Source organism: Plectropomus leopardus, chromosome 12, assembly GCF_008729295.1.
Source record: "Plectropomus leopardus isolate mb chromosome 12, YSFRI_Pleo_2.0, whole genome shotgun sequence".
Classification (NCBI taxonomy): Eukaryota; Metazoa; Chordata; class Actinopteri; order Perciformes; family Serranidae; genus Plectropomus; species Plectropomus leopardus.
The window spans coordinates 20,329,949-20,354,551 of record NC_056474.1 but is presented as its reverse complement, the minus strand read 5'-3'; the positions used below and the strand labels follow the sequence as shown (position 1 = coordinate 20,354,551).

General features: G+C 40.6%; 3 protein-coding genes across 4 annotated transcripts; 1 reads left to right on the top strand and 2 right to left on the bottom strand.

Annotated features, from left to right (window-relative positions):
• Positions 1–216: 216 nt before the first annotated feature.
• fam78ba (family with sequence similarity 78 member Ba) lies at positions 217–7,181 on the bottom strand. Of its 2 annotated transcripts, none has more exons than XM_042498181.1 (6): positions 7,110–7,181; positions 5,933–5,978; positions 5,490–5,638; positions 4,435–5,335; positions 3,184–3,463; positions 217–1,799 (listed from the first exon to the last, which is right to left on the bottom strand). In XM_042498181.1, the coding sequence occupies exons 4-6, from the start codon at positions 4,767–4,769 to the stop codon at positions 1,557–1,559; spliced, it is 858 nt and encodes a 285-aa protein (XP_042354115.1). In that variant the 5' UTR covers positions 4,770–5,335; positions 5,490–5,638; positions 5,933–5,978; positions 7,110–7,181; the 3' UTR covers positions 217–1,556. The 2 variants fall into 2 exon arrangements, with proteins under 2 accessions (XP_042354115.1, XP_042354116.1); XM_042498182.1 differs by having other exon boundaries at positions 4,435–5,320.
• Positions 7,182–7,249: 68 nt separating this feature from the next.
• Positions 7,250–14,670, top strand: cmpk (cytidylate kinase). Its single transcript, XM_042498183.1, has 6 exons — positions 7,250–7,478; positions 10,574–10,720; positions 11,640–11,792; positions 11,917–11,993; positions 12,718–12,814; positions 14,121–14,670. The coding sequence occupies exons 1-6, from the start codon at positions 7,335–7,337 to the stop codon at positions 14,160–14,162; spliced, it is 660 nt and encodes a 219-aa protein (XP_042354117.1). The 5' UTR covers positions 7,250–7,334; the 3' UTR covers positions 14,163–14,670.
• A 2,454-nt stretch (positions 14,671–17,124) lies between these two features.
• Positions 17,125–24,268, bottom strand: bcl6ab (BCL6A transcription repressor b). Its single transcript, XM_042498128.1, has 9 exons — positions 24,187–24,268; positions 21,442–21,613; positions 20,923–21,144; positions 19,978–20,835; positions 19,746–19,873; positions 19,476–19,643; positions 19,252–19,382; positions 18,316–18,453; positions 17,125–18,099 (listed from the first exon to the last, which is right to left on the bottom strand). Exons 1-9 carry the CDS (start codon positions 24,215–24,217, stop codon positions 17,956–17,958), a joined length of 1,992 nt encoding a protein of 663 aa, XP_042354062.1. The 5' UTR covers positions 24,218–24,268; the 3' UTR covers positions 17,125–17,955.
• Between the last annotated feature and the right edge of the window lie 335 nt (positions 24,269–24,603).

Genomic DNA, 24,603 nt, shown 5'->3' with positions numbered 1-24,603 from the left:
GGAGCAAAAACCAAAGTGTTGCATTTAAGTTTTTGTTCAGTGTATTTGGTCAAAAATATCCTTACATTTTTTCTCCAAAACGTCCAGCCCTAATTTATCAGTATATATAATAACTGCATGCCTGTTTTCTACCTATTGACATGTGCTGTCCTCACTCATGTATGCCAAGAAGCAAATCCATTTGCAGCTCCGCACAAGTCAAGCGTATGCAGGGGCGTACTCTCTGGCGGCAATAAAAATACAAAATATTCCCAGTATGAATAAATTTATTTTCATTGTGTATTAGAAAATAGTGCCACCTGGCACCCTGTTGCGAGCCTGTTAGTTGAGAATCACTGATATACGCTGATGATATGATGAGAAATTGTAACATGACCTCATACAAACCAGTGTTAAATAATGGCACTAATTCAAATAAATACTTTTTCAAAATGCAGTCTGGTTTAATTCCACACCGAGGAAACTATCAAGAGTACATTTAGATTCCCTGATTGTAGGAAGATTTATGTAACTCGGTAGTGCAACACGGCCTGATTAGCGCCACATTGAATCTACCTCAGGTCTGAGTACAATTCGGCTCCATTCCAGCTACCGCCCTCTTGTTTCAGATTTGTTGTATGGCACTCTTCCAAGTCATTTATACTGCAGTTATTGAAAGCATAGCCGACATTATTTATTCAATGTGGTAACAGGTCCAGCTCCTTCCTCTGATAGCTTGTCACCCATCAGAATAAAATAACAGCTGCACGACGGAGTTGAAAATACGTTGGTGCATAAGTTTGGTGTGTTAGCAAAACTCCAGTGAAAACTACAGTAGATTTGTTCTTCCTCCAGACTTTTATGCAAAGTGGGTGCTCTTAATACAATCTGATTGATGCATGAGTTCATCTTAACCTAAAAAGATTCATATAATACTTTGTCTCTTGTAAATTCTCTGAATACATCCTTTAACTCTGGTACTGAGTGTGCTGAAGGCCTTTGTTGGCACTGACGAGGTTTGACCAGCCCACAGGTTTGTTTTTTTTTTGTTGTTTTTTTTGGCTGGCTTTTCAATCAAAATGTCTTCAGGTATCAAGTTATACAAAACAAATGCTATTCTGAAACTTTTTAAAGACAGTTTCTCTCTCACACTCTCATGCAATAAGATCTACATAAGGATGCAGGATGCAGTTCTCGTTGTGGTCTAATACCTCTGTGGTACGTCTAAAAACAGCGTTCCTTGTTTGCTAAAAAGCAGGCAGAACTCTTTAATGCAGTCCAAAACTTGTCGAGGGCCAAAAAAAAAGCCTCGATGCAATCCGGGCCCTTGACACTAGTTTATTGTAGACTTCCAATCTGACACCACGCTGTGTCAGATCCAAGATGTAATATCCACTCTGGCTCGTTATAATGGTCCACTTCAATCTTTCGGGGGTAAAGAGCCACTGGCATCTTGAGCACACAGAAACCATCAGTTCTCTCCTCTCTGATCGGCTTCAGGACTTCATCACCTCCATACCTCCTTTTCCTGCCAGAGGGAACAATTACACTTTCGTCTGTGCAACCATTTGACCCTCTTATTTTGGTGGTATCACCACGAGTGGCGCCCCTCTCCGTGGCCTCCACATTAGCACTTGGGCATCGTTGGCATTTGGCCTCCCCAGAGCATTGGGGGGAATGGGCTCCTGATAGTTGAGGATGTGTGGCTGCTCCTGGTAGGGACGGCCCACCAATGAGGCCCGAGAACCCAGAGGCATGTCAGGGTCCACTGCGATGTCCACCCGCATCCGCCACCGCACCGTCTGCAACACGATGCGCTCCTGGAAGAGGGTAATGTCAATGGAACAGGTCGCCCTAAAATCAAACATACCTATTTTGCCTCTTACCTATCGTGTTATTTATCAGGACTGTTTTGGTGCCAGTTTCCAAGTGTTGAAGAAATCAGCCAGTGTAATGGTACTAGATGGCACTCAGCTCAAGGTGACCAAAAAATACACTTAAAAAACTCAACAGCAATGTCTCTTTTCATAAATCATGACCCGCTTACTCAAGATAATCCACAGACCTCGTTGTGAGTAGTTTAATGTGGGAACTATTTTCTTTCTCCAACTGTATCACTGCACAGCAGGACGTGTGCATTGACTGCTAGCTCCTTTAGCACCACTGAGGGATAATGCGACAGTTCAGCCGAAGAAGACGCCATTAATATTTACATCTTGCTCTGTCACAAGCCTCTGGTACAGTTGGCAGGTGTAGTTTGGTAGAAATAAAAATAGTTCCAACATGAAACATGAACAACAAGGTCTGTGGATTATCTTGAGTAACCGGGTCATGATTTCTGGAAAGAGACATTGCTGTTGAGTTTTTCAAATGTCTTCTAGCACCACAAGCCGACTGCCATCTAGCTCAATTATATTAGAGAGAAGGAAGACACCTCAATGATCGATATCTCCAACACTCTGCAACTCACACTAAAACGATCTAAAAAAATAGTGCTGCGGGTGAGAGGAAACATATGTTCACATGATTGTGGGGTAAACTGTCCCCTTAATATGGTCGATATTGTGTATATGCGTATTTTTGGTGCAGTCTTTTAAGTATATGAGGAGTGTTTTGTTAAAGCTTGAGTTGATTGTGAATTAGGTCCACTGCTGTTCATAGATAATGTGCATCCTTAGAAGTGGTGTTTTACTTTATTTTTGGTTAAATGTAGTTTTATCTTAACCAACACAGAAGAAAGTTTTGCTAAAATACAGAATTTTAACGCCAGTTTTCAGTCCGCAGACATGTATGTTCTTAAACTGCTATCAACATTTAGCCAACAGTGACAAAAACAAGCCCTCTATAGGAGCCTAAAACCCTCTTCCACAAAGACACGAATACACATTGATACACATTTTAAGTTAGACTGACTCCTGATGGGCCGTTGCAGGGGCTTTAATCTGAGAGTGGAAGGCGATGATGAGGTACTTTGTAACTTAACGCCAGAAAGGAAAAGTGCAGGGGGGATGTGATTACATCAGTCAGCCTGTGTGTGTAATGCTAGAGCAGTCTCTACAGATGTACAGCTGGTGTTTTTCATTTAAACTGGACAAAACATATATCTGTGACTGTGACAACACTGGAGACAGAACACAATGTTATTAAGATTTGACGCAAGAGGGAACAAACGGTTTCATCTCCAGCGTTATTGCTGTGTCCTACCTTGGTGACGGAGTTCATGGCCACCAGCCAGGTGATGAAGCTCTGGTCCCGGGTGATATGGGTCAACATGGGAGTGTTGCTGTTGCTGATGGGCACTGCCCAGGTCACGCTGGGGTAGAAGTTATCGTTCATGCTGACTGTCAGTCGGGACGGTTTGGACGTGGGTCCGGTCAGGGTGACTGTCTCTGTGGTGTTGCCGTACCAGGGGTAGCTGACGCCGTCTGAGTCGCTGATGGCCTTGACCCGACCTTCTCGCAGCTCTGGTAACTCCCAGCTGGACCTGCGGCAGTGGACAGAGGAGGACAGGGTAAGCGGGTGACAGGATTTTTTTTGTTTGTTTTTTTGGCAGTGGCGGGTGCAGAAGAGAGGTGTGCACATCCAAACACTGACACACTGAGCTCACACAGTGGCAGAGTTAGGGGTCTGCTCTACACTGTAAACTCACAAGCTGATCTTACTTTTATAAATCTGAGGATCAGATTGCCTTGATAAAGGTAAATAAATGCAACTTTTCATTTTAATTGATGTTTAGTTCATACGTAATTAAGTTTACGTAAATTTTGGTTTTATTTATTTAATTTTGCGAAGTTGTTGCAACTTAAAAGTGACGAGTGATTGAACTTGTTCAACTTAAGTTTTTGCGGAAATCAAGTCCGACTTAACTGAGCGTGTGTTTTGCAAGTAGGCTGATGCTTGATTGAGTACTGATATTTGTGATAAAATGGTATGGCATGCAATCCTATTGAAATCTTAAGTAAAGTCAAAGAGAGAGGTTTATTTTGAATATTTATATATATTTTAAAAGGCTTCAAAGTGGATTTGTTTTGATTGTTATTTGTTTGTCACATACAGACACTGGTCTTGCCTCAAGATGCTCAGAATGGCCAATTGTTAAACAGAAAATAATCATGCAAACTAATAATTCTTTGTTGTGCTTGCTTTATTTATCAAATGCATTCAGTTTCCTAAATACTAGTAAATACAACTCTTTAGTTACGTCAGACTATCTTCAAATTAAGTTGCTTCACTTAGAAAAGCAAGTTAATCTCACTATTTATTTTGAATTTAACTTAACGAAATGAAGTAAAATAAAACTTTTTTTTTTTTAAATAAAACTATATATAACAAATAGATATAAAGTCAACATGGTGTAAAAATAGTTTACTCAGCTTTTTCAAGGCAATCAGTTTCCTAGATTTTTTTTTTTTTTTAAGGAAGATCAACTTGGCAAATTTTACAGTGTACACTTACATGCCAATATCCCCATAGGTGTTGTAGAACTCCATCTGGGTACAAGCCTGGATCCAGCCCACCACCCAGGTCTCATTGCGGGGCACTGGTGGCATCACTACCCCTGCTGAGGCCCTGAAGTAAGGCGTCTTGTATCGGAGCACAATCGGCGAGTTCTCCTCAATGATGGTGGGACACTGGTCAATAGAGGCTGACACCTCATACACCACAATGTTCTCCCGTCTGATGCGAGGCTTGCATGCGATGCTCTGAATACAGCCCATAGTGCAGGCGGCAAGCAAAATGAGCAAAACCAGAGAAGAAGGGAACAAATGATACCTGGCCAGTATGCACATCAGTCCCCTCCGGGGTCCACCCTTGCCTGAAGAGTAGATCTAATCTTTTAATTGCCCATCATCACTGATTGGTTGGGGAGGGAAAAAGGAGAGAAAATGATGGGGAGTATCACAGTCACCATTGATTAAAAATAAAAGCATCCAGCATGATATTTTCAGGATGAGGTGAGAGCGCAGTGGGGCCTGGGGGGGAAGTATCACAGATCTCCGCAGCCTCCTCCCCCCGGTCTGCCTGCTGACTGCCGCACTGCCCTTGGCGCTCGTCCCCAGAAACTGCAATCCGGCCTCCCCTGGGCTGCTGCTGCGTGTCCGCCGTGCGTCCGGAGGCTCCTCTGATCCCTGTCGAGTCCACACGTCCGGCTGCACGTCGGTGCCCCTTGATCCTGCTGCTCTGCTCCCGGCTCTGCGCTGTCATGTCAGGTGGAGACAGGGCAGCCAGGTGCGTCAGAGGAGGGGGGCTGGATGCCTTTTGTTTGCTTGGCTCTCCTGTCTTAGCCCTACATTCGCGCGGCGCCCTCAAAAGACAAAATCTGCCTCTTCATCACCTTGACCTACATGAAAAGAAGCTTCATCACATGAAAGAGAGTGTGTCTCACAAAATAACATCAACGATTTTAATGTTTTCCTCGCAATGTGCTTCCATTCTTGGGGATGCATGAATGGTGCATCATGAATGGAGGCAGCGAGGCAACAGAAACGTGCAGAAAACAGTGACTATACCCAGCCGCCCGAGCGCCTCTCGGTTTCATCGTTTTGTGTCTTCGAGCTGGTGAGCATCGCGGACCGGAGAGCATCCTTTCTCCAGCCGCCTTGTTTAGTTTGGAGGTGCTGATGCTAGAGGGAGGCAGGGGAGGGGCGTCACCCGACCTCTGCATTGAAAAAAATAACAAGTGCAAACGACGCTGAAGTTAGCTTCAGATCCGTTGCTTCCGCTTCAGCAGTTAAGGGGAGAGTTAAGGGAAAAGAGACTTATTGCCTAGCGACGCATCCTCGGTTTATGTACCTCTTACTGTTGTGAAAGCATGTTAGACAATTAAGGTAAAGCCCCGACGCTGTCTGAAACTCACTCTCACATTTGTAAACCAATATTCTATTTGAGAAATGCAAAATTGCTTTTTTCACTTGTTGTTTCAAACAGCAATAGAAAAGTAACAATTACTCACATCTGTGTGGGTGTACATGCCATGATCCAGCAATCTGGATTGTCACCTAAAAGAGAAAGAAAGAATCATTCTAAAAATAATGTTTTTAATGACTTATCAACAATGAAATGAACACGACTTGCAGGCATGCAAAAAAAAAAAAAAAAAGTCTACAATAACTGAAGTTAATCCAGGATGTTAACATGAACGGACACTCACTTAATGTTTAATTGTAACATTACCTCATTTAGCTGAGAGATTACTACACGCAATCAATGACATTATTTGTGGTGTAACGTAAACAGAGTTAAATAAATTCAATTTAATCACCTACCTTTGAACAAACAGCACACAGACGTCTAACGTTAACCAACGAATTATTGCAGTTTTGCTATCTACAAATCACACGCTTCGACCTAAACTTTTACCTGTTAACATTAACTTCAGCTAATGCTTTTCCCCATTGACTTACATCGGTAAAGAGATGTCTGTAAATCAGTGGATTGTTTTTGTGAGCCTCAAACCCCCAAAAAACAACTCATTTCAGTATCTCGATTTAAAATATCCATTTTGAAAACATTTGGAAAGGCTTACAGAGCAGCAAGATGAATTTTTTTAGACTGCCATTCAAAATAGCGAAACGCTAAACTGGAAGTTAGTCAAGTTCACACGTGCACAAGCGGCCGTCATAAGTCTCTAGTGCACATGTATCACAGGCCTGTAGATTGGTGTATTTTATACCCATACAAAGAGCTGTTTTTGCTTCATGCATCAATGAGCAGCTATCATAGGAAAGAACAGGGCTTCATGCCACCCCTGTATAGGTCAATGTCCCACTTGGGCCCTATGCTTGGGCCACCCTAGTCTAAACAGTCTGGACACGCCACTGGTTTGACCTGTCTAAGTACAATGAGTTTTGATCTTAGCCTGGTATAAAGTGGTCAGCATGTGAAAAATAAGCGGTGAAATCTTCCTTTTTTGCGTTTTCACAAATAGAATAAAGGTTTCACAAATGTAAAAGTGGGTTTCAGACAGTGTCGGGGCTTTACCTTAATTGTCTAACATGCTTTCACAACAGTAAGCGGCGCAAAAAAGCCGAGGATGGGTCGCTAACATGGACTGTATATAAGGATATACAGTATACTGTATATAAAGATATATACAGGCTATGGTCTGTCAGCAGTACAAGTTTATTTACCTTAATTCCAGTCTGAAGCTAACTTCAGCGCCGTCAAGTGCAGGTGGGCGGGTCCACAGGCCTGCGTCACTCGTATCTGAAACTCCATTGGTCGCCGGAGTCAACAGCGGAAGTGGTGTCGTTTGTCTCATCGACTCTCTTCCCCGTACAGTGACACGCATCCACCGGTCAGATCGCCTCATTATTTTCCGTCCCCACCCCATCTGTAGCTGTCGGTGCCGGTTTATGATCTGCCGTTTGTTCGGTAACTTGTGTCAGAGCGTGCCGAGCTTGTTGAACCGGGCGTCGCTGATGATGAAGCCGCAGGTTGTGTTCGTGCTGGGCGGGCCTGGCGCCGGCAAAGGGACCCAGTGCTCCAAAATCGTGGAGGTAGGAGAGATGGCGAGAGAAAGGACAATGAGAACTGCTGACTTTGACAGTCGGGAGCTTGCATGTCGTGAAGAGAATGGTATTTAGTGGATTTTAGTGCCGCTGTAGCTTTTAATAGCGCATTTTTAATGAGTAATGTCTAAATTTAATTGACTTCCGGTTGTCCTCTAAAATGAACCGGTGTTAGCAGCTAGCTGGTTAGCCACACAGGGTATGTGCTCCTCTGCAGCTCTGTGTGGGCATACAGGAGCTATAAAGTACTATTTTAACATGTTTTAATCATTCAGAAATTCCCAGTATTCATTTCTGAGTACTTGAAACGTGAGAAAATTGGCTTGATTTCTTTCACAAACATGGGAAGAAGGCAATTAGCAATTTAACAAGACATGGCCCAAATGTTAGCGAGAAATTAATTAAAAAACAAAAAAAGGTTAAACAATGACCTGATTAAAAAGATTAAAAAGACAAATAAGAGAGTAAAAAGCTACAACAAACGTCTGGATGAACAGGATAGATTAATATCTGCTTATTAGCTTCACACAGTACACAAAGCCAGAAGGAGGAGATAACCTGTTGACATTTGCTCTGTGTTGAAACTTTACCATTGACTCATCTGTGCAGTTGAGGTTATGTAATTATCAGTGGAAGTCTAAAGTGGGCTTGGTCACACCACCATCAAGTTTGAACAAACAGAAATAGACGGTGATGTAGACACTCACCGGCTAAGGAACTTACTACGTGGACAACCCATACAGGTGAAAGGTACAATGAGGCAAACTCCTGCATATGTAATTCTCCTTAACTTGTACTGCAAGTTTAAGAAATTGCTTCACCTGTATTTTCTCAAGGCTGTTTCAGTGTTTCTTAAAGTTAGTTAATTTGTTTTCACATACACAAAAATACAAAGTCATACACAATCAATCGAAATGTGATGGAGGGATGTCCAAAGTTTACGCTGTAGCATAGTTTTATCAATTTGTTAGTATTATTTGGGTGCCAGACAGATTAATTAACACAATCCAACACTGCCATTTTTTTGTTTTGGAAAATATTAGTTTAAACTAGTTGTGGAGTTAACCTGAATAACACGCGACTGCCACTACAAAAACGTCATTTGAAAAACAGCATCATCTCATTTATCAATTAAATTTGTATGAAACCTATATACACTCAAATCGAACAATTAAACATATAATCAAAAATAAAATCTCACACACCAAATGCCTACTAATTCAAAAGAAGAGTCCACAACTGAAAATTAAATTACCTTTAAATAAATCAATCAACAGAGGACTTTGTGAGTTCAGGCATGGATGCAGTTAAGATCCTTTCAGTTCACTTAAGCGTGTGTGTGTGTGCGTGCGTGCGTGTGTGTGGAGGTGGGGTCTGAGGAGGAGCCCTTTAACTTAGGGCAGAAAGTGATATAAATTGCTTATGAGAGTAGACTTATCTCACGGCAAAGTAGTCCACCGGTGCCTCCAAACAGGTTTAAGATGTAGATGAGGAGTCGCTGGCTCCCACCTGCTCCAGGGATCAGCACACCTCCAGAGGCCTTTGTGTCCAGAGAGCTTACACCATCCAGTCCTACCTACTGCTGGCTTTACTTTTGACTTTATGTTTTTAAGGCAGAGATGACCATAACCATGACCGTAATGAGCCACTGTCACTCTGTACTCCTCCATGGTGCTTTTGTGAGCTGAGTTTCCCCTTCACCGCGGCTCACAGGTGTGAGTCATTATGTCCTCTCGCTCCCCACCCTCCTCTCCTGTCAGGTTTTAAAGGGCTCTTCTGCACTTTTCTGTCCTTTTCCTCTTCCTACTTCAGCACAGGTAATCCATAAATATAACACTGAGGAGGTCAAATAAAATCTTCGGTCAGTAATCCAGAAGTATAACAATAGAGATTACAAAATCAAACCTTTAACAGGGTTTTTGGAGAACGACGCCTGGATTAAGAATCCCAGTTAAGTTATTTCCATGGCTTAGGGAAATTTAATGTTTGTAAGCATGAGCTGCTCTCTCTCAAAGCAAGAAACACGAGCAGTAAGTCTCAAACTTGTGGTGTTGTCAAGTATAAAGTCTGGAGCTGCTCTAAAGGCGACGAACAAGACCGATTTTATGGATGCACAGAATGGTTTTGTTTTTGGTTTTTTTTTACCCAAATGGGCTTCGTTTTATCATAGTGTTCGCAGTCATGAAACAGAAAATGTAAAAGTATACTCAGAACATTCCCCCGGGTGCTCTCAGTGTCATCTGTAACATCTTTCCAAACTCATTGTCCGTTGGAGCAGCTGTGGACATTATTCCCCAGGGACATCATAAATTTGAGTTTTGCCACATTAGTTTTTGGATTTGGAAGAGAATTGTTCATGTTTACTGATATTTCTGGACTGTCTTTGACCACAGAAATAACATGTATGAAGTTTGAAAATGGACATAGTTCCCCTAGTTAGTACACAAGGATAATTAAGGATCCTGTGATTGTCTGCAGTCACTCATCTGCTAAATTGTTATTAGTAATAAAACAATCAGTCTAAAAACTGTGCAGGTCAAGAGAGCATGGCTGATGCTAAGTATAGGGAAATAGTCCAGTAATCTGGGTCTGACAAGAAGTTATTTTTATAATCCAAAAGTTTGAAAAACCCTGACTCTACTTAAGGATGCTGCTTTGATGTTTTTTCTGAAACTCATGAAAGCTCATGAAGCTGCAGCTCTACTGAGGCCCACTGTTGATTCTTTTGATGTGTTTGACTGAGACTGAGCGTCAAATGAGAGAGACGTTATAACTACTGTTCACCGATGTTCCCGGGTGTTGGCTGCCGTGCTTCAAGTGCGGCGGTTACGCCTGAATGGCAGCAAAACATAGAGGCCCCTTTCATTCAGCACACAAGGACCAACTTCTTCCTGGTCTGAGAGTGAGAGGACCTGAGCCTGTGTGTAAAGGCCGGCTTCTCAAAATTTAGATTCTTAGTTTTAACAGACACCTGCACCTTGACCTTTGATGATTAGTTTTGTCGTGATTTGCTTTAAGATATCATTGTCATCACACAAGATCAGCTGATCATGTTAAAAATCTATATTTTTTGTGTATCTCAGAATTACAGCTACACCCATTTGTCAGCTGGAGACCTGCTGAGGGAAGAGCGAGCAAGAGACAAGTCAGATGTCGGACAGCTCATCGCCAATTTCATCAAGGAGGGAAAAATTGTCCCTGTGGAGATCACCATTAACTTACTTTGCAAGGTACGCACCAAACACAGGCTGTAGATCTGCTTTGTGTTGCTGAGCAAGAAATCAGATTGTGACTGGAGTCAGACAGTTTTCTTAAGTACCTGTTTGCAACTTAACTCAACTTTGTTTTGGTAAACAAGACTAAAGAAGAGAGAACTTTCTGTAAAGAGTAAAAATTCATCTTTAACTGTGGTCAGATATTTTACAGCCTTTGTATGTGATTCTGTCAGCGCTGAAGCAAGATATTATTATTAGTACTGATTACATTGATACACAAAGTCGTTTCTTCTTACACAAAACATTGAGTGAATGATTCAAAGACATCACTTTAGGATTTAAGGTAACCGAAGCGTAATGCATTCACTTGAAAACAAAAAAAATTTGCCCTGTTGTATTATACTGCACAAGTTGTGTGTGAGTGTGTAAACGGATTTGATGTAGTTTTGCTGCCATTAACTGCAGTGTCCAAATAATAAGTAAATCTTTTTTTCGTTATCCTCACAAGTTTAAGGTAACATCACATGACCAATTGATATACAAAGTGTCAAGTACTTCTTTAGTGGGAGTGAAGGTGGTACAGAAATGAGTGGTATAGTATTGTACAAAAGGTAACTGGTATTTTGTGATTGGCACTTAACTTTGACACAAAAGACTAAACAATGAATAACAAGAAACAATCAGTAGATGCAACTCTGTTGTTTTTTTGTTTTGTTTTTTTTTTACTACAGTTAAAGGGTGTCAGATCCAAGACCATCTCTGACATGGATCGGTGTTAATGTTTGAACATCTAGAAAGTATTTTCAGTGCAAAAACATCATTTCACTATTTTGATCAGTCGGTCTGTAATCAGGTTCTTTGTCAATTGAACTAACGATTATCTCAGTAAAATCGTATTAGGAGTAAAATATTTCTGCGTTTCTGTTTTCATAAGGCAATGGAAGAGACGATGCAGAAAGATGAGAAGAAGTTCCGCTTCCTCATAGACGGTTTCCCCCGCAATGAGGACAACCTTGAGGGGTGGAACAGAGTCATGGACGGCAAAGCAGATGTTAAATTTGTGCTTTTCTTTGACTGCAGCAACGAGGTGCGTCATGGAAACCACAAGGCTAAAACCCTTTCAGCTGTTTTTAGAGGCACACAGAGAACTCAGCTGATATCCTCAGAAACATTTTACACTGAGCGCACAATCTCTGCCTTTTTGTCCGCAGGTTTGCATCGACAGGTGTTTAGAGAGAGGGAAGGTCAGCGGACGCACAGATGACAACAGAGAGAGCTTGGCGAAAAGGTACAGTCCTGCAACGTGAACAAAATACATCGCTGTAGACTTTAACAGCACTGAACCCCAGAAGTATGTGCTGCTTTAAAGGGGACTTATAATGCTCATTTTCAGGTTCACACTTGTATTTTGGGTTACTACTAGAACATGTTTACATGCTTTAATGGTAAAAAAAACACTATATTTTGCTCATACTGTCTGTGCCGGAACACCTGTATTCACCCACTGCAACGCTCTGTTGTAGTGTTTGTCTCTTTAATTCCCCCCTTCCAAAAAAAGCCAAATCTGCTCTGATTGCTCAGCATTTCTGAGTCTTCCACATCTCAGTGTCTCTGCACCGTCATTGCAGACGGGGAATGACTGCAACCGAGAAGTGAGAACTTTCTACCATCAAAATTCACAGATAAAAGCTTTTACTCACAGGAATAACTTGTACATACCATCACCTCATTTGAAACTTTTGCCAGCTTCAATATGAACCTCCGACACCGTTAAATTACATATATATAACAGAAAATACAAAAAAGCATGATATGTTCCCTTTTACCACTAACTGATATCATGAACTTGTGTATTTTTAAAACAAAGTCCAAGTGTACCCGATCTCAATAGATTTGTCTGACCTATTTAGCGAACTGTTGGATACCTGCATACATGTTTTTGGCCTAATTTGTGTCTCCTTTGAGTCCCCTGTGTCATCTGACCCTGATAACCAGGCATATTTTTCTTGCAGAATCCAAACCTACCTGCTTTCTACACGACCAATCATTGACCTGTATGCAAAACAAGGCAAGGTGCGCACTATAGACGCCTCTCGCTCTGTGGATGAGGTGAGTAAATACCATCGGCTTTAGTAAACATCTATGAGTGCCACCCTTAGATTTTGTGGGGGTGGAGCCTGGGAGGAGGTGTGCTAAACCTGTTTATCAGGGCAAACGAGCTCTTATCGAGAGATGTGATGGGTTTGATTACAGTGGCCAATGATTTTGTTTCATTTGTTTTCATTGCAGTTTGTAGATTGCGATTGGAAGAATTTGCATTAAATTGCATCAAATTTGCTTAAATTTGTTTAAGGCAGGTCGAGATTGGCTCGATGTGACAGAAGGACGGACCAAAAATTACAAAACAAAAAAGAAAGGAGTTTATCTGATAACAGGATTCACCAGATTTGTCAAGTCCTGTTATCAAGTGGTTTGTTCCATTTGCCACTCAGAATTGTATATTGCTCATTGTTAATTTTTTTCTTCTTTTTTTATGGATAAAACAAATCACACAAACAGTAATTGCATTACATGGTAATGTTTGTATTTTTCAACTTGGACCCTATATTTTGCCACGTGTTTGTAAATAAATGATTAATGGAGATCATTTTTGACGTTGGTTCAGTTTTGAATCTGGCTGCAATGTTAACATTTGGGGCATTTGGGCAATGTTGATTTATGCCCACTAAAAGTGCTTGTTCTTCGCCATTGACAGGCTCAGATTATTATTCAGATTATACGTGTCTGACAACATTTTCGAAAGGACCCTAAAGAGATAGACCTTTCTGTTAAAGAGTAATATCGCTTCTGTTTAACCAGAAACGGCCCTGAAATCATTATCAGCAAAGCTACCAGACTCCATTTGAATAAACTGTCATTTTAACGTATTTAGAGCCAGCATATTTTCACATTTAACTGGGTGAATTGATAGTTTATTTTAACCAAAAATAAGTTAGTGATTGTTGAAACAACTGAAATAAGATCCAAAATCGTTTTTGTGGGTTTTATTTTGTTTCAGTTGACTTTGAATGAAATGTATTTTAAGATTAGAAAATTACAGTTATTTAAATGGAGTCTGGTGGGCTTGCCCTGAAGGATTAGGATTGCTCAATACTGGGCCAGTTTCCAAAATTGTTGTCTCCATTATTCATTAAGACACAAAACCACGGCAAACCAGAGTCGATGTTGAAAAATACCAAAGTTTCCTTTTAACAAATGATAAGGAAAATAATTCCTCGTTGTAGCCCTAATTCAGACGACATCCTTCAATTGAGGATTGGCACAAAATCTGTCTGATAATCTGACTGCGGGTGCTGAAATTCAGTCTCTGTTTCCTGACGAGTCCAAGTTTGCACACCTTTTTTCTCTCTTTCAGGTGTTTGCTGATGTCAAAGCCATCCTAGACAAAGAGGACTGAGTTTCCCCAGCGGCCAACAACATTCACTTACCTTTTTAAGTTTTCTTTTTATCAACAGCGAGTACACTATATAAGTTTATATATGTCCATTCATTTGACTTTTTACTTTTGGTTCATTTGTTTTCCATTTCTTTTGTAAAATGCTGCACTGTTTGTTTGTAATTGTGTGAACAATGTAAGATATGAATGAGAAGTAGAGTTGCATAGCAGCTTCTTGTGATTAACTAGTTCATGCTCTGAGGAGCTCACCGCTCGTCTTTCATCATAGTATGAGGCCTTTGCATAGGAACACAACGTTTTGTTAACTTAGATAGACACTTGCTTGTCAATCAAAGACACGTCTAGTAGTGGAAATCAAAAATACAAAAACGTTAAATATCACTTAAGTCTTCAGATTATCATGTCTTCGGAAGCAGTCATAATGCTTCAGACTAAATAGTTTGACCTGATGACGATAGACCGAGATTGATTTATGACTGACAGGATAGTCAATAGCCTCTGAATAAAATGCATTAAACGTCTGTCTCGTGTTTAATGGACATCTCTACAGGGACACGACGAGTTATCAGGTGTGCTTCTGTGACCCATTTGTCCATTAGTATTTGACATTGTACCAAAATGCAATGTTCTTCATCACATTTATGACAGCTGGGACTAATCATAGAGAAAACATGAAGATATAAATGAACTTTTGTTGAATCTGTACTGTATCTGCTTGAAGGAGGGAGGGGATAAAACTGAAAAGCAAAAAACATGACTTTTTTCTTTTTTTTGCTCAATTAATCAAGAATATTTAGTCAATACTGTGTGAAGGTTACCCATTTATTACAGTATGTGCTTTGTAGTCATTTGTCTTTGCATATTTAACTTTATAATTTTAGTGTTGTAATTCAATTCTTTACTAGATTCGGATCAAGTTATTAAACTGCTGCTCAATATTTTATAAATTCAAAACCCCTTATGTGCCAACAGGTGGCGCTATACATCACTGTTTTCCCAGGGTTTCAGTTATATATATATATATATATAGATAGATAGATAATTAATGGGTACATAGATAATTGTGTAATTTACTTCTACAAATCTACATATACTTGTATATCGACATTTCTGCTTTTATTTCAGTATTTATATGTATTTTCTAGTAAAGTTAAGTATTTATTTCAGCTTTAATTTTGAAATGTAAGTTATCTACTAAGAAGAAAATGTAATTCACAACATAATTCACTATTAATGTTTTATTTATTCATGTAATTATTGACGAATAAGGCAATAAGACAATTTTGTCCTCCGTAGATTTGCGTGAATCGACTGGCAAACTAAAACATCTGTGCTTTTTTTTTTTTTTTTTTTAATCAGTGTAAGAGAATAAAATATGCTTCATTAAAGTGAACACTAGTGAGAGCCAGAGAGAAACAAGTATACTTCACATATACTTAGAAAATGATACTATAAACACTTAAAGGCTCGGTTTCATCTCTGCTCAATTAATGGTCTTTCTTGAATTAATGAACACAAGTGCTTCATACTGTATTTGACCGACTTTACAAATTCCTTAGTAATTAACTAACTGATGATCATAAAATTTTTAATTTTTTTTAATTATTAATCCAAAAAAGGTTCATATGTGTCAGTAATATTTTGCTTAATGTATTAATGTAGTTACTGATAAATACCTTTTCCCTGCATACAAATATCTACTGCTGGCTCATTACGGTTCATACGAGTGAACACCAGGGAGAGCCAGAGACAAGCAAGTATTCAAATACAGCCAGTAAACCTTGCATAATATCTATAGGTGTAGATTTCAGGGGAAACACAGGCGTAAAAGAGAGAAAGACATTTTCACCATAAATCCACACAGAAAAGCCAAAAATAGGTGCACTAAAATAACCAGGTTGCAGAAAATTACGTGTTTTTCTGGCAGAGGACCCCCAAATCCCTCATCTTATCATATGTGGACCCCATGCCTTCCCAGTGTTCAAACAAAATCTACACCCTCACATTTACCTACAAAACTATAGGAATACCTAAAGGTTGAATTGCGTCTTTACTCAATTAACTTTCTTATTTAAAAATTATCTTGAAAATAATCTTGCTCACCCAGTATTTGGACTTAGACTGAGGTGCTGGAGCTGAGTCGTTATCCACAGTGGGGAAAAAAAGCACATCCGCACACTCAAATCCATGCAAAAATCATGTTTGCTTTCGGTCAGAGGCCTTCTTCAAGGCATAACAGGTAACAAGAGGCAGCAGTAAAAGGAGCTGAGGAAACATCACTTGATTAGTCTTAATGCAGAACAGCTGTGTCAATCGCTGAGTCTTGAGTTGCAAGACATCAAGGGGATTGTAGTCTTTGGAAAAGTGACTACAAAATGAACACTGTAACATCGGAGACAAACACCGCGCACAGTTTAATTACAAATCTTACCATATTTACAACCGGATAAATAACAATAGAAGTAGATGTTATGTGGACATGAGGATTCAGCCATGGCAGAACATATGAGATCTATTAAAATGCATTCATTATAAAACACTCATGTCAAGATCCTTATTCAGAACCAGTGTCTGCGGTGTATTTAAAAATGACAAACACAACCATTGCAACAAGTGCTACATGATACATTTTTTTATTTTCATGTAATTTATATATATATTTCATATATATATATATATAATCTGCTTTTTACAAAGACATTTTGCTTACATATTACTAATATTCCTGAGCATGTTTTTTTGTTTTTGTTTTTTAGCTTGGGGCCTGGTGTATCTGCACTTTAAGAGCTACACTCAACTTCCAAAACAACAGTACCAGACATGCATACACATGACAAGAGAGCAATGTACCAAATGTGAAATGCATCACAACAGCAGTCAATGACTACCGAGTCTTAGTCAATGTTATACCGTGTTAATAGTTAGTCTGAGAAGGTAGCAAATAGAGAGGTGTGAATGTAAGGCACTATTAATACACTGGTTGGTACGAGTGCACTATAATACATAATGGTTTGATAAAATACAGTCAACTGATCCGTCTGGGGATCACTGCAGCACCAAAATGTGATAGAATATAGCAAAGGAAAAAAAAAGAATATAAATAAAAAATAGCAAGTGCTGGGCATGGCGTCTAACAAACAATTTCAACATGTTATGAACATATTAAGTAGAAATATTTGAATGAATAGTATGAAAATATATGAATTACAGCATTATGAGTATGTGCAAAATACCAACAGGCTAGAAATGATTGAAAAAAAGAAAATATGTACATAGCATTTTTTTTAAATGAATGATAATCTGTACATATTACAATACGTACCACAAACTATGAAATGGCAAAATTACAAGCCCTTGGGTTATCGACAAACTTAATATATTCGTACTCTGCCAGCAGATGGCAATCTGAAAATATATATTATCTTATTTACAAACAATAACTGCATGAAAAATAACTGCATAAACTGACCACATCGCTGGGCTAATACATGCCAATATCCAAAGTAAACCTGTAACAGTGATTCTCAATCCGAGCGAGGAAGAGGACTGTCCTTCAATGATAACACTCTGTTAAGTGATCTGCGAAAAAGCGAAATGCTCAAATTCACATTCAAAATGTACATTCTGTTGTTAGACATTCACAACAAAAGCATAAACCTCTACAATCTTTGAAATACCAAAGAGCTTACATAAATGTGCATCATTTACAAATGCATAAAGGGCAATACAAAATAAAAATCTTTTGACAACATGGCGGCCGACGCTAAAGGAAAACAAGCGATACACAGCAGGCTCAGCAGGCGTTCACCAGGCCTGTGGGGATGTTGTTGGGCGTCCTGCGATACTGAGCCTTGGTGTTGGTAACGGCACCGTGCTTCTGCCGCAGATGAAGCCTCAGCTGACTCTTGTGTCTGAAGTGGAGGTCACATTTTTCACACTGAGGAAAAGAGGAAAAATAGTTTAGAATCATTTTTTTAAAAAGGGAATAGTTTAACTGCCCAACCCCAACTGCGACAGTAAATAGCTCTCCAGGATTACCACTCAGGATTTATGACTATTGACAGGCACATGGATCATGGGGGTGAAGGGATTATTCTCTATTTAGCCAGCAGACGCATTGGATAAGAAGAGGGGGACAGACTAGGAGGCTTACATGATAAGGCTTCTCTCCGGTATGAATACGCATGTGGCTCTTGAGCGTCTGAAGGTGGCGGAAGTGAGTTCCACAGATCTCACAAGGGTAAGGCTTCTCTCCTGTGTGGATTAACACGTGGGCGCGGAGATGGGCCACCTGGCGGCAAATTAAGACATATATTAAAACGCATAAACTTAAAGCTGCAGTCGGTAAGTTTTATCAAATAAAGTTTTTGTCATTTGTTCTTAAACTGTCACTTTATTCTGACAGTTGCACACTACACAGATGATTTGTGAAAAATCTGGTGGTGCCTCTTGTGGCATTTGCAAGAATTTGCCGACAACCAATCAGAGCTGAGGAGTCGCTATCTCAACTGTCAATCATATCAGTCATTGCTCAGTGGTATGCGGTTAAACTTTCACACTAGGTAGTGCTGATCAAATATGAATCGAGATTTTTTTGTTACTGCATTGACTATGTCTCACCTCATGTTTTCAGAAATGTATTTCAATGTACTGTTTAGCTGTAAAATGAGAACGTTTGTGACCCAGCTGCCACTTTAAAAACCAAGCACTACCTACTGGCTGGAGCAAACTTTCTCATTTTACAAATAAACAGTACACTAAAATATGTTTCTGCAAACATCTGAGGTGAGAGACAGTCAATGCAATAACACAATCTTGATTCATATTTGATCAACACTACCTAGTTTGAGAGTTTGACTGAAGTTACGAGCAGACATTCGAGACTCCTCTGATTGGTTGTTTTTGTTCAGTTGTGCTGGATTCTTGCACTACAAGGACGTAGAGGAACATGTTTTTTTTGGTTTTTTTAACAGATTATCTGTCTTACTGTCTACTGTCAGGATCTGGTGATAGTTTAAGTGAATGTGGCAAAAACTACAGCTTTAACATTTACATTTTACATTTGCAAAGTCTTCCTTTTTTTACTCACCTGGACAAATCTAGAGCCACATGTCTCACACTTGTATGGCTTTTCTCCAGAGTGGATGCGGGTATGGGTCTTGAGGTTGGCCGGCCGGTTGAACTGAGCGCCACAGATGTTGCAGCGGTAGGGCTTTGCGCCTGGAAGTTAGGATCAGCAGGTTGTGCAATGAACAATACAGCCACTTCCACTAAGCCAGCATGATGCTACTTTCAATTAATTATTAATCTTACCGGTGTGAACGGTCTTGTGGCTGGCCAGGTTGCCCTTGTAGCGGAAGGCGGCCTGGCAGCAGTCACACTTGTATGGCTTGTCACTGTGCACCTGGGCCATGTGTTCTTTCAGGGAATCTTCGTCTGTGAACTTTGAGTCACACCCGTTGCAGAAGTAGATGTTGTTTTCTGTACAAAGAAGCAAAAAAGGCAATGTGAATTTAACACTTAAATTAAAAGCATAAGATATGAGCTAACTAAGGAAGTATGGCACTTGTTGAACCCACTTACCACAGCTGGAGGGGGAGTACTCTGAGTGTAGTTTGGTGGCGTCGTCTCGGATGTATGAATCAGGAGAAAGGTGACCCATCTCTATGCACTGAGGGCTGTCACAGCCACAGGAGGAACATCTGCGGTAGCTGCACACAGAAAGATGATCAGAGAGTTAAAATTAAATTAACCTCTTCTCTTAAATGTTCATTAAGTTCCAGTTTATGGTTCTTACAGTAAGTTGGAGTTTTACCTGATACTGCTACAGGTGCTGCTGCTGCAGCTGTCAACACTCTGAGACATGAGAATTTCTTCTCTCTGCTCGCTGGCTCCCTCTTCTGCCTGCACCTCGCTGTGTCCATTTGTTGCACCACTCCTGCAGGGGCTCAGTGCGGGGGACATGGCTGTAGCTTCAGCGCTGCCTCCCTGAACCTCCTTTTCATTATCTTCAGGAGTTTGGTTCATTACGATCAACTTGTACTTCTTCCAGTTGCGGGCCTTGGCGTCGTTGGGGCAGTCCGAGGTCTGTCTGAGGCTCAGTGTGGCGTTTCTGCTGCTGTTGGACTCGGTGGGTGAGTTGGGCTGGCAGTCAGATCTGAGGGGGCTTTGAGGGCTGCAGATCACACCTTTGCTAAAACCTGGAGACAATCTCAGGCAGCTGGTTTGTGGATGCTGAATGCTGTCTTCCTCCATGGGAGAGACCGGCCTTTGAAGGCTCCCGTGGGCTCCTGCGGGTCGGATGATAGTGGTGGGGAAACTGGGGTGGGATGGCACAGGGTGGGAGATGATGGTGGTGGACTCATTGTGAGCCGTGCTGGCACCGAGTACCTGTGAGCATCGGGACAAAGCCCCTCCTCTTGGAAGGTCGTTGACCTTATGGGAACCTTCCGGCTTCCCAGCAGGAACATGGAGGTCGCCATAGACGTGATAGGAGCCAGAGGTGTTGATGCCCCTGAAAACACTTGGGATGTAGCCCCTGCAATCCTGGAGGGAGGATGAGGTTGACATGTTGCCGTTTCTAACGTCTGGCTCTTTCTCATGAGCAGGCCTCAAAGCGGGGATCTCCTCAGCCAGGTGTGATGAGTTGTTCTGTCCGTCTTCAATCTGATGCCTGCACAAACATCAACAACAACTCAGATCCACTTCATTTTAACAAGAAATCAGAGCTTTTCTTGTCAAGTTTTCTTTTTCCCTTTACCTGGACTTGATGAACCTGTGGCAGGTGTCAGCAACATGCTCCATCTGGAGGTAGATGGCTGTGTTCATGGTGGCCAGGACCAGACTGTCCTTAAGGTCCAGACAAGACGTGTACATGAAATCCAGCAGGATGGAGAAACCCTTAGGGTCCACTTTGGGGTCTAAGCTGATGGCACTGAGGTTTGCGTTCTTGGGGTCCATGAACACAGAATAAAAGAAGCCACTGTAAGAGAGCAAGAGAGGGGGTTACAGCGTTAAAATGTGCACAGATGACCCTGCAAATTAGGAATTTGGGATTAAGCATGAAGCCTTTGAAACCTGAGCAAATTGGTTTCTAAGCGACTTAACAAGAATTTTTTTTAAAAGAAAACAAATCTGCTTAGGTTTCAAAGGGTGAAATTAGAGGATGTGGCTATGTCAGGGGGTGATTCACCGCACCAAAAATGATTAAATATGATCGCAGAAATAGAGGTCCTTCATAGGTACTAATGCTGCTGTCAGACCTCATGGTAGTGCATACCTGCAGGCCACCAAGATGGCCTTGTGAGCATGAAACTGTTGTCCGTCCACCTGTATGGTGACATCAGTCAGGATGTTCCTGCTGCGGAGGCGGTTGAAGTTGAGCAGGACATCGCCTGCATGGCGTGTAAATTGAATGCAGCCATCTGCAGTCGTGGCCATGCTGTCACAATCTGTACCAGGACAAAAGCAGTAAATAGTTTAATCTTTGTTGATCACTCTATAAGTGATCCACGGATAAATAAAGACACACAAGACAGGTGCGCATACTATGGGCTGGGTAGAAAAATAACGATGTATGACACCAATAGGCACACAACTCAACCTTTAAGAAAAATTTATAAATAATAATATTCGTGCAGTAAAAACTGCTGACTGACTTCATTAAATCTTCTGACAACATTAGAAATAACGTTTATTTTGCAGCTTAAATGGGCTTAAAAATTGGTACATTCTGGTATGGGTACAGGAAATTACACGTTTGATGGTTAAAATGTTCTAGTGAGGGAACCCCCACCCCACCCGCACAGCTGTGGTTAATTTGAGGTTAGATCTAGGCGCTAAAACCATTAGCTGATTAGGAGAATGTCGTGTTTTAGCTTCAAGTACCCATTTTAAGAGGCAATTTCCCTGCAGAAAATGCAACAATGTCTCGGTGAAAGACATCCGCTTTAAATGGAAAAAATTATTAATCTGGCGGGGGACCCCAACCCCCTCTTTTAATGTGTCCTTCCTTAATATCGAAATTAAACCTACACCCAGTAGCATGTTTTGTTGTAAGTGTCCAAGGCATCAGCCCTGATGTTATATAATTAGCCACAAATCTAAATATATAGGCTACATAAAAACATTTTAAAACATACATGATAATAAGTATAAGTACTGGATCCAATAATCTTTCACTCTGATCATACTTGTACTTGAATGATATACTGAGTTACATGTCGCCAATTTTAACAAAAATACATACATAAAACTATTTTCGACCTCTTGTCAATGCATTTAAAATGAAAGCACTTGTAAAGGGTTGTTTCACTCAATGCAAACAACTAGTAATAATTTAAACATCGTGATTCATAATTGAGATTTTAGACTTCATTATTCCCACACCAGGGAAATCCACAGAAAAGTTTAAAAAAATATATATCTCTATGGGTAAATAATGTTGCAGAGTGTATTAAAAACCACCAAAATGCACTTGTTCGTGGGAAGAAAAACAATCCTGGACCCCCCTTTTGAACTCCAGGCTGGGCCCCTAATGTCCTCACATCTTGGGAACACCCCTGCCTACATCCTTGATTTCTGGTACATTATAGAAATCATCTTTAACTCCTTAACCATTCTATAATTCAAAGTGAAGTCAACTCAAATTGTAAGAACTTATAATCAGTAACGTAAACATAAAATCTAAGATAATACACACTCTACTTCTCTATCACAAGCCCCCGGGCCTCAGGGTTAATAATGAAAAACAAGCTCTGAAGTGTCGTGACAGTGTTTTTTCAAAGAGCGGCGCCATTGCAAAGAAAAAAAGTAAAAAGGGAGTTTCACTAAACGTTTTGAGCTTTAATTCTTATTGGGCATTAGTGACGGAATTATAACAAAGGATTAATTTTAACAAGTTATTATCAAATAATAGTGATATCTGCCAGCGGGTCAACAATTACATAACTTAGAAAAATCATATTTTTTTCTCGACAAAAATACAAAACCGTTCAAACTATTTATTGCAAACATAATTCTACATATTTGGCTTGTTATATTGAAATGCAGTGGGTATAATGCCCTGATGTGTGTGTGCTCTGTGCTGCAGTCTCACAGCGTGTTCACAGAGCACAGAGGAGTGCTGGCAGCCTGCAGCCTGTAGGTTGTAAACGTGTTTGACGTTGAGCACATTCCGTCCTGGCTGCTCAGATTAGGTTGCCAGTACACAGAGAGGTTTCCTGTTCCCCGATATAAGTACAGCTCATCTCATTTAACTCATTAACATTTACTCTCATTCCGCTCAACTCATCCCACTAGTGTTTTAAACCCTAAAATATTAGACTAAACTGAGACGGCATGATTTCTTAGGATCTATTTCCAAGGAGTGGTTAGTTGTTGTTGCTGCGTAACTTGGGCTAAGAGCCACCGAGCAGGCCAGCACAAGTCCGTTCAAGTTTAGAAACTGTGTTAAGCTGTCATGTCTGAGAACTGTCCTGGGGTTTAATTATGTATTTAAGAGGGTTTGCTCGATTTAAACTACTTGTATAGAGTCTTCGGCTCTGGGTTAGTGAAGTGAAAAGATTGTTCCTCGACATTAATGCGCAGAGAAAATGAGATGTGACAGAACCAGACTGGCTTGTCTTGTTGCGCCACTTTTGAAGCCTGACAAATGTTCGTTCAAATATACTTTAAACATGTAAAATAAATAACGTTGAGAAACATTTTTAAACTGCCGCTTTAGCTAAAGGTTAACCCAGCGAAACTGCTGCTTGTTTTCAGCCTAACAGCAGCTACTAAAGTACAACATTAAACCCGCACACAGCCTAAAAGTCGCACTTCCGTCTACAACAAAGTCAAACACAGTGCAGCTTTTCAAAGTCAGCTCTCAAAGTAAACATATTTAGTTCACTTTCCGCTAAAAGCAATCTCTAAACAGTCAAAATATTGAAAAGTTTCCAGCCCAGGAGCAGCCACACGAGCATCTGGTACTTCACTACACGTCTGACCTAATGCTGAGAAAATAGGAAGGAAAAAAAGTCACCTTGTAAAAGTTTCCTCGAAACTCTGTGCATCACCAGTTCTGAGAATCCAGTTCTAAGAAACACAGCAGCTCAATTCTCGGAATTTCAACAGAGGACCGTACCATTATCAGCGGGGCGGGGGAGCTGCTTCCCTCATCTGCCTCATTTTAACCCCCCGCCGCCCAAATTGTGCAATATAACATCTTGCTCCTCATCAACACCTTTAGTTAATCATATTTGTGGAATTTGTACAAAACTCGCGCGATTCTAACATTCATTAGTTTGTTTCGTAGTAGCATGTTCTGCCTGCGTAGTGGAGGCGTCCAAGTGCAAGGTCAGCTGACTGAGTTATAAATACCGTGGGGAATATGAGAGCATGTTGTCCCTGTAAACTTGCCTGAGGTGCCACGAAGAGTTGAGAAAACTCTTATATTCTA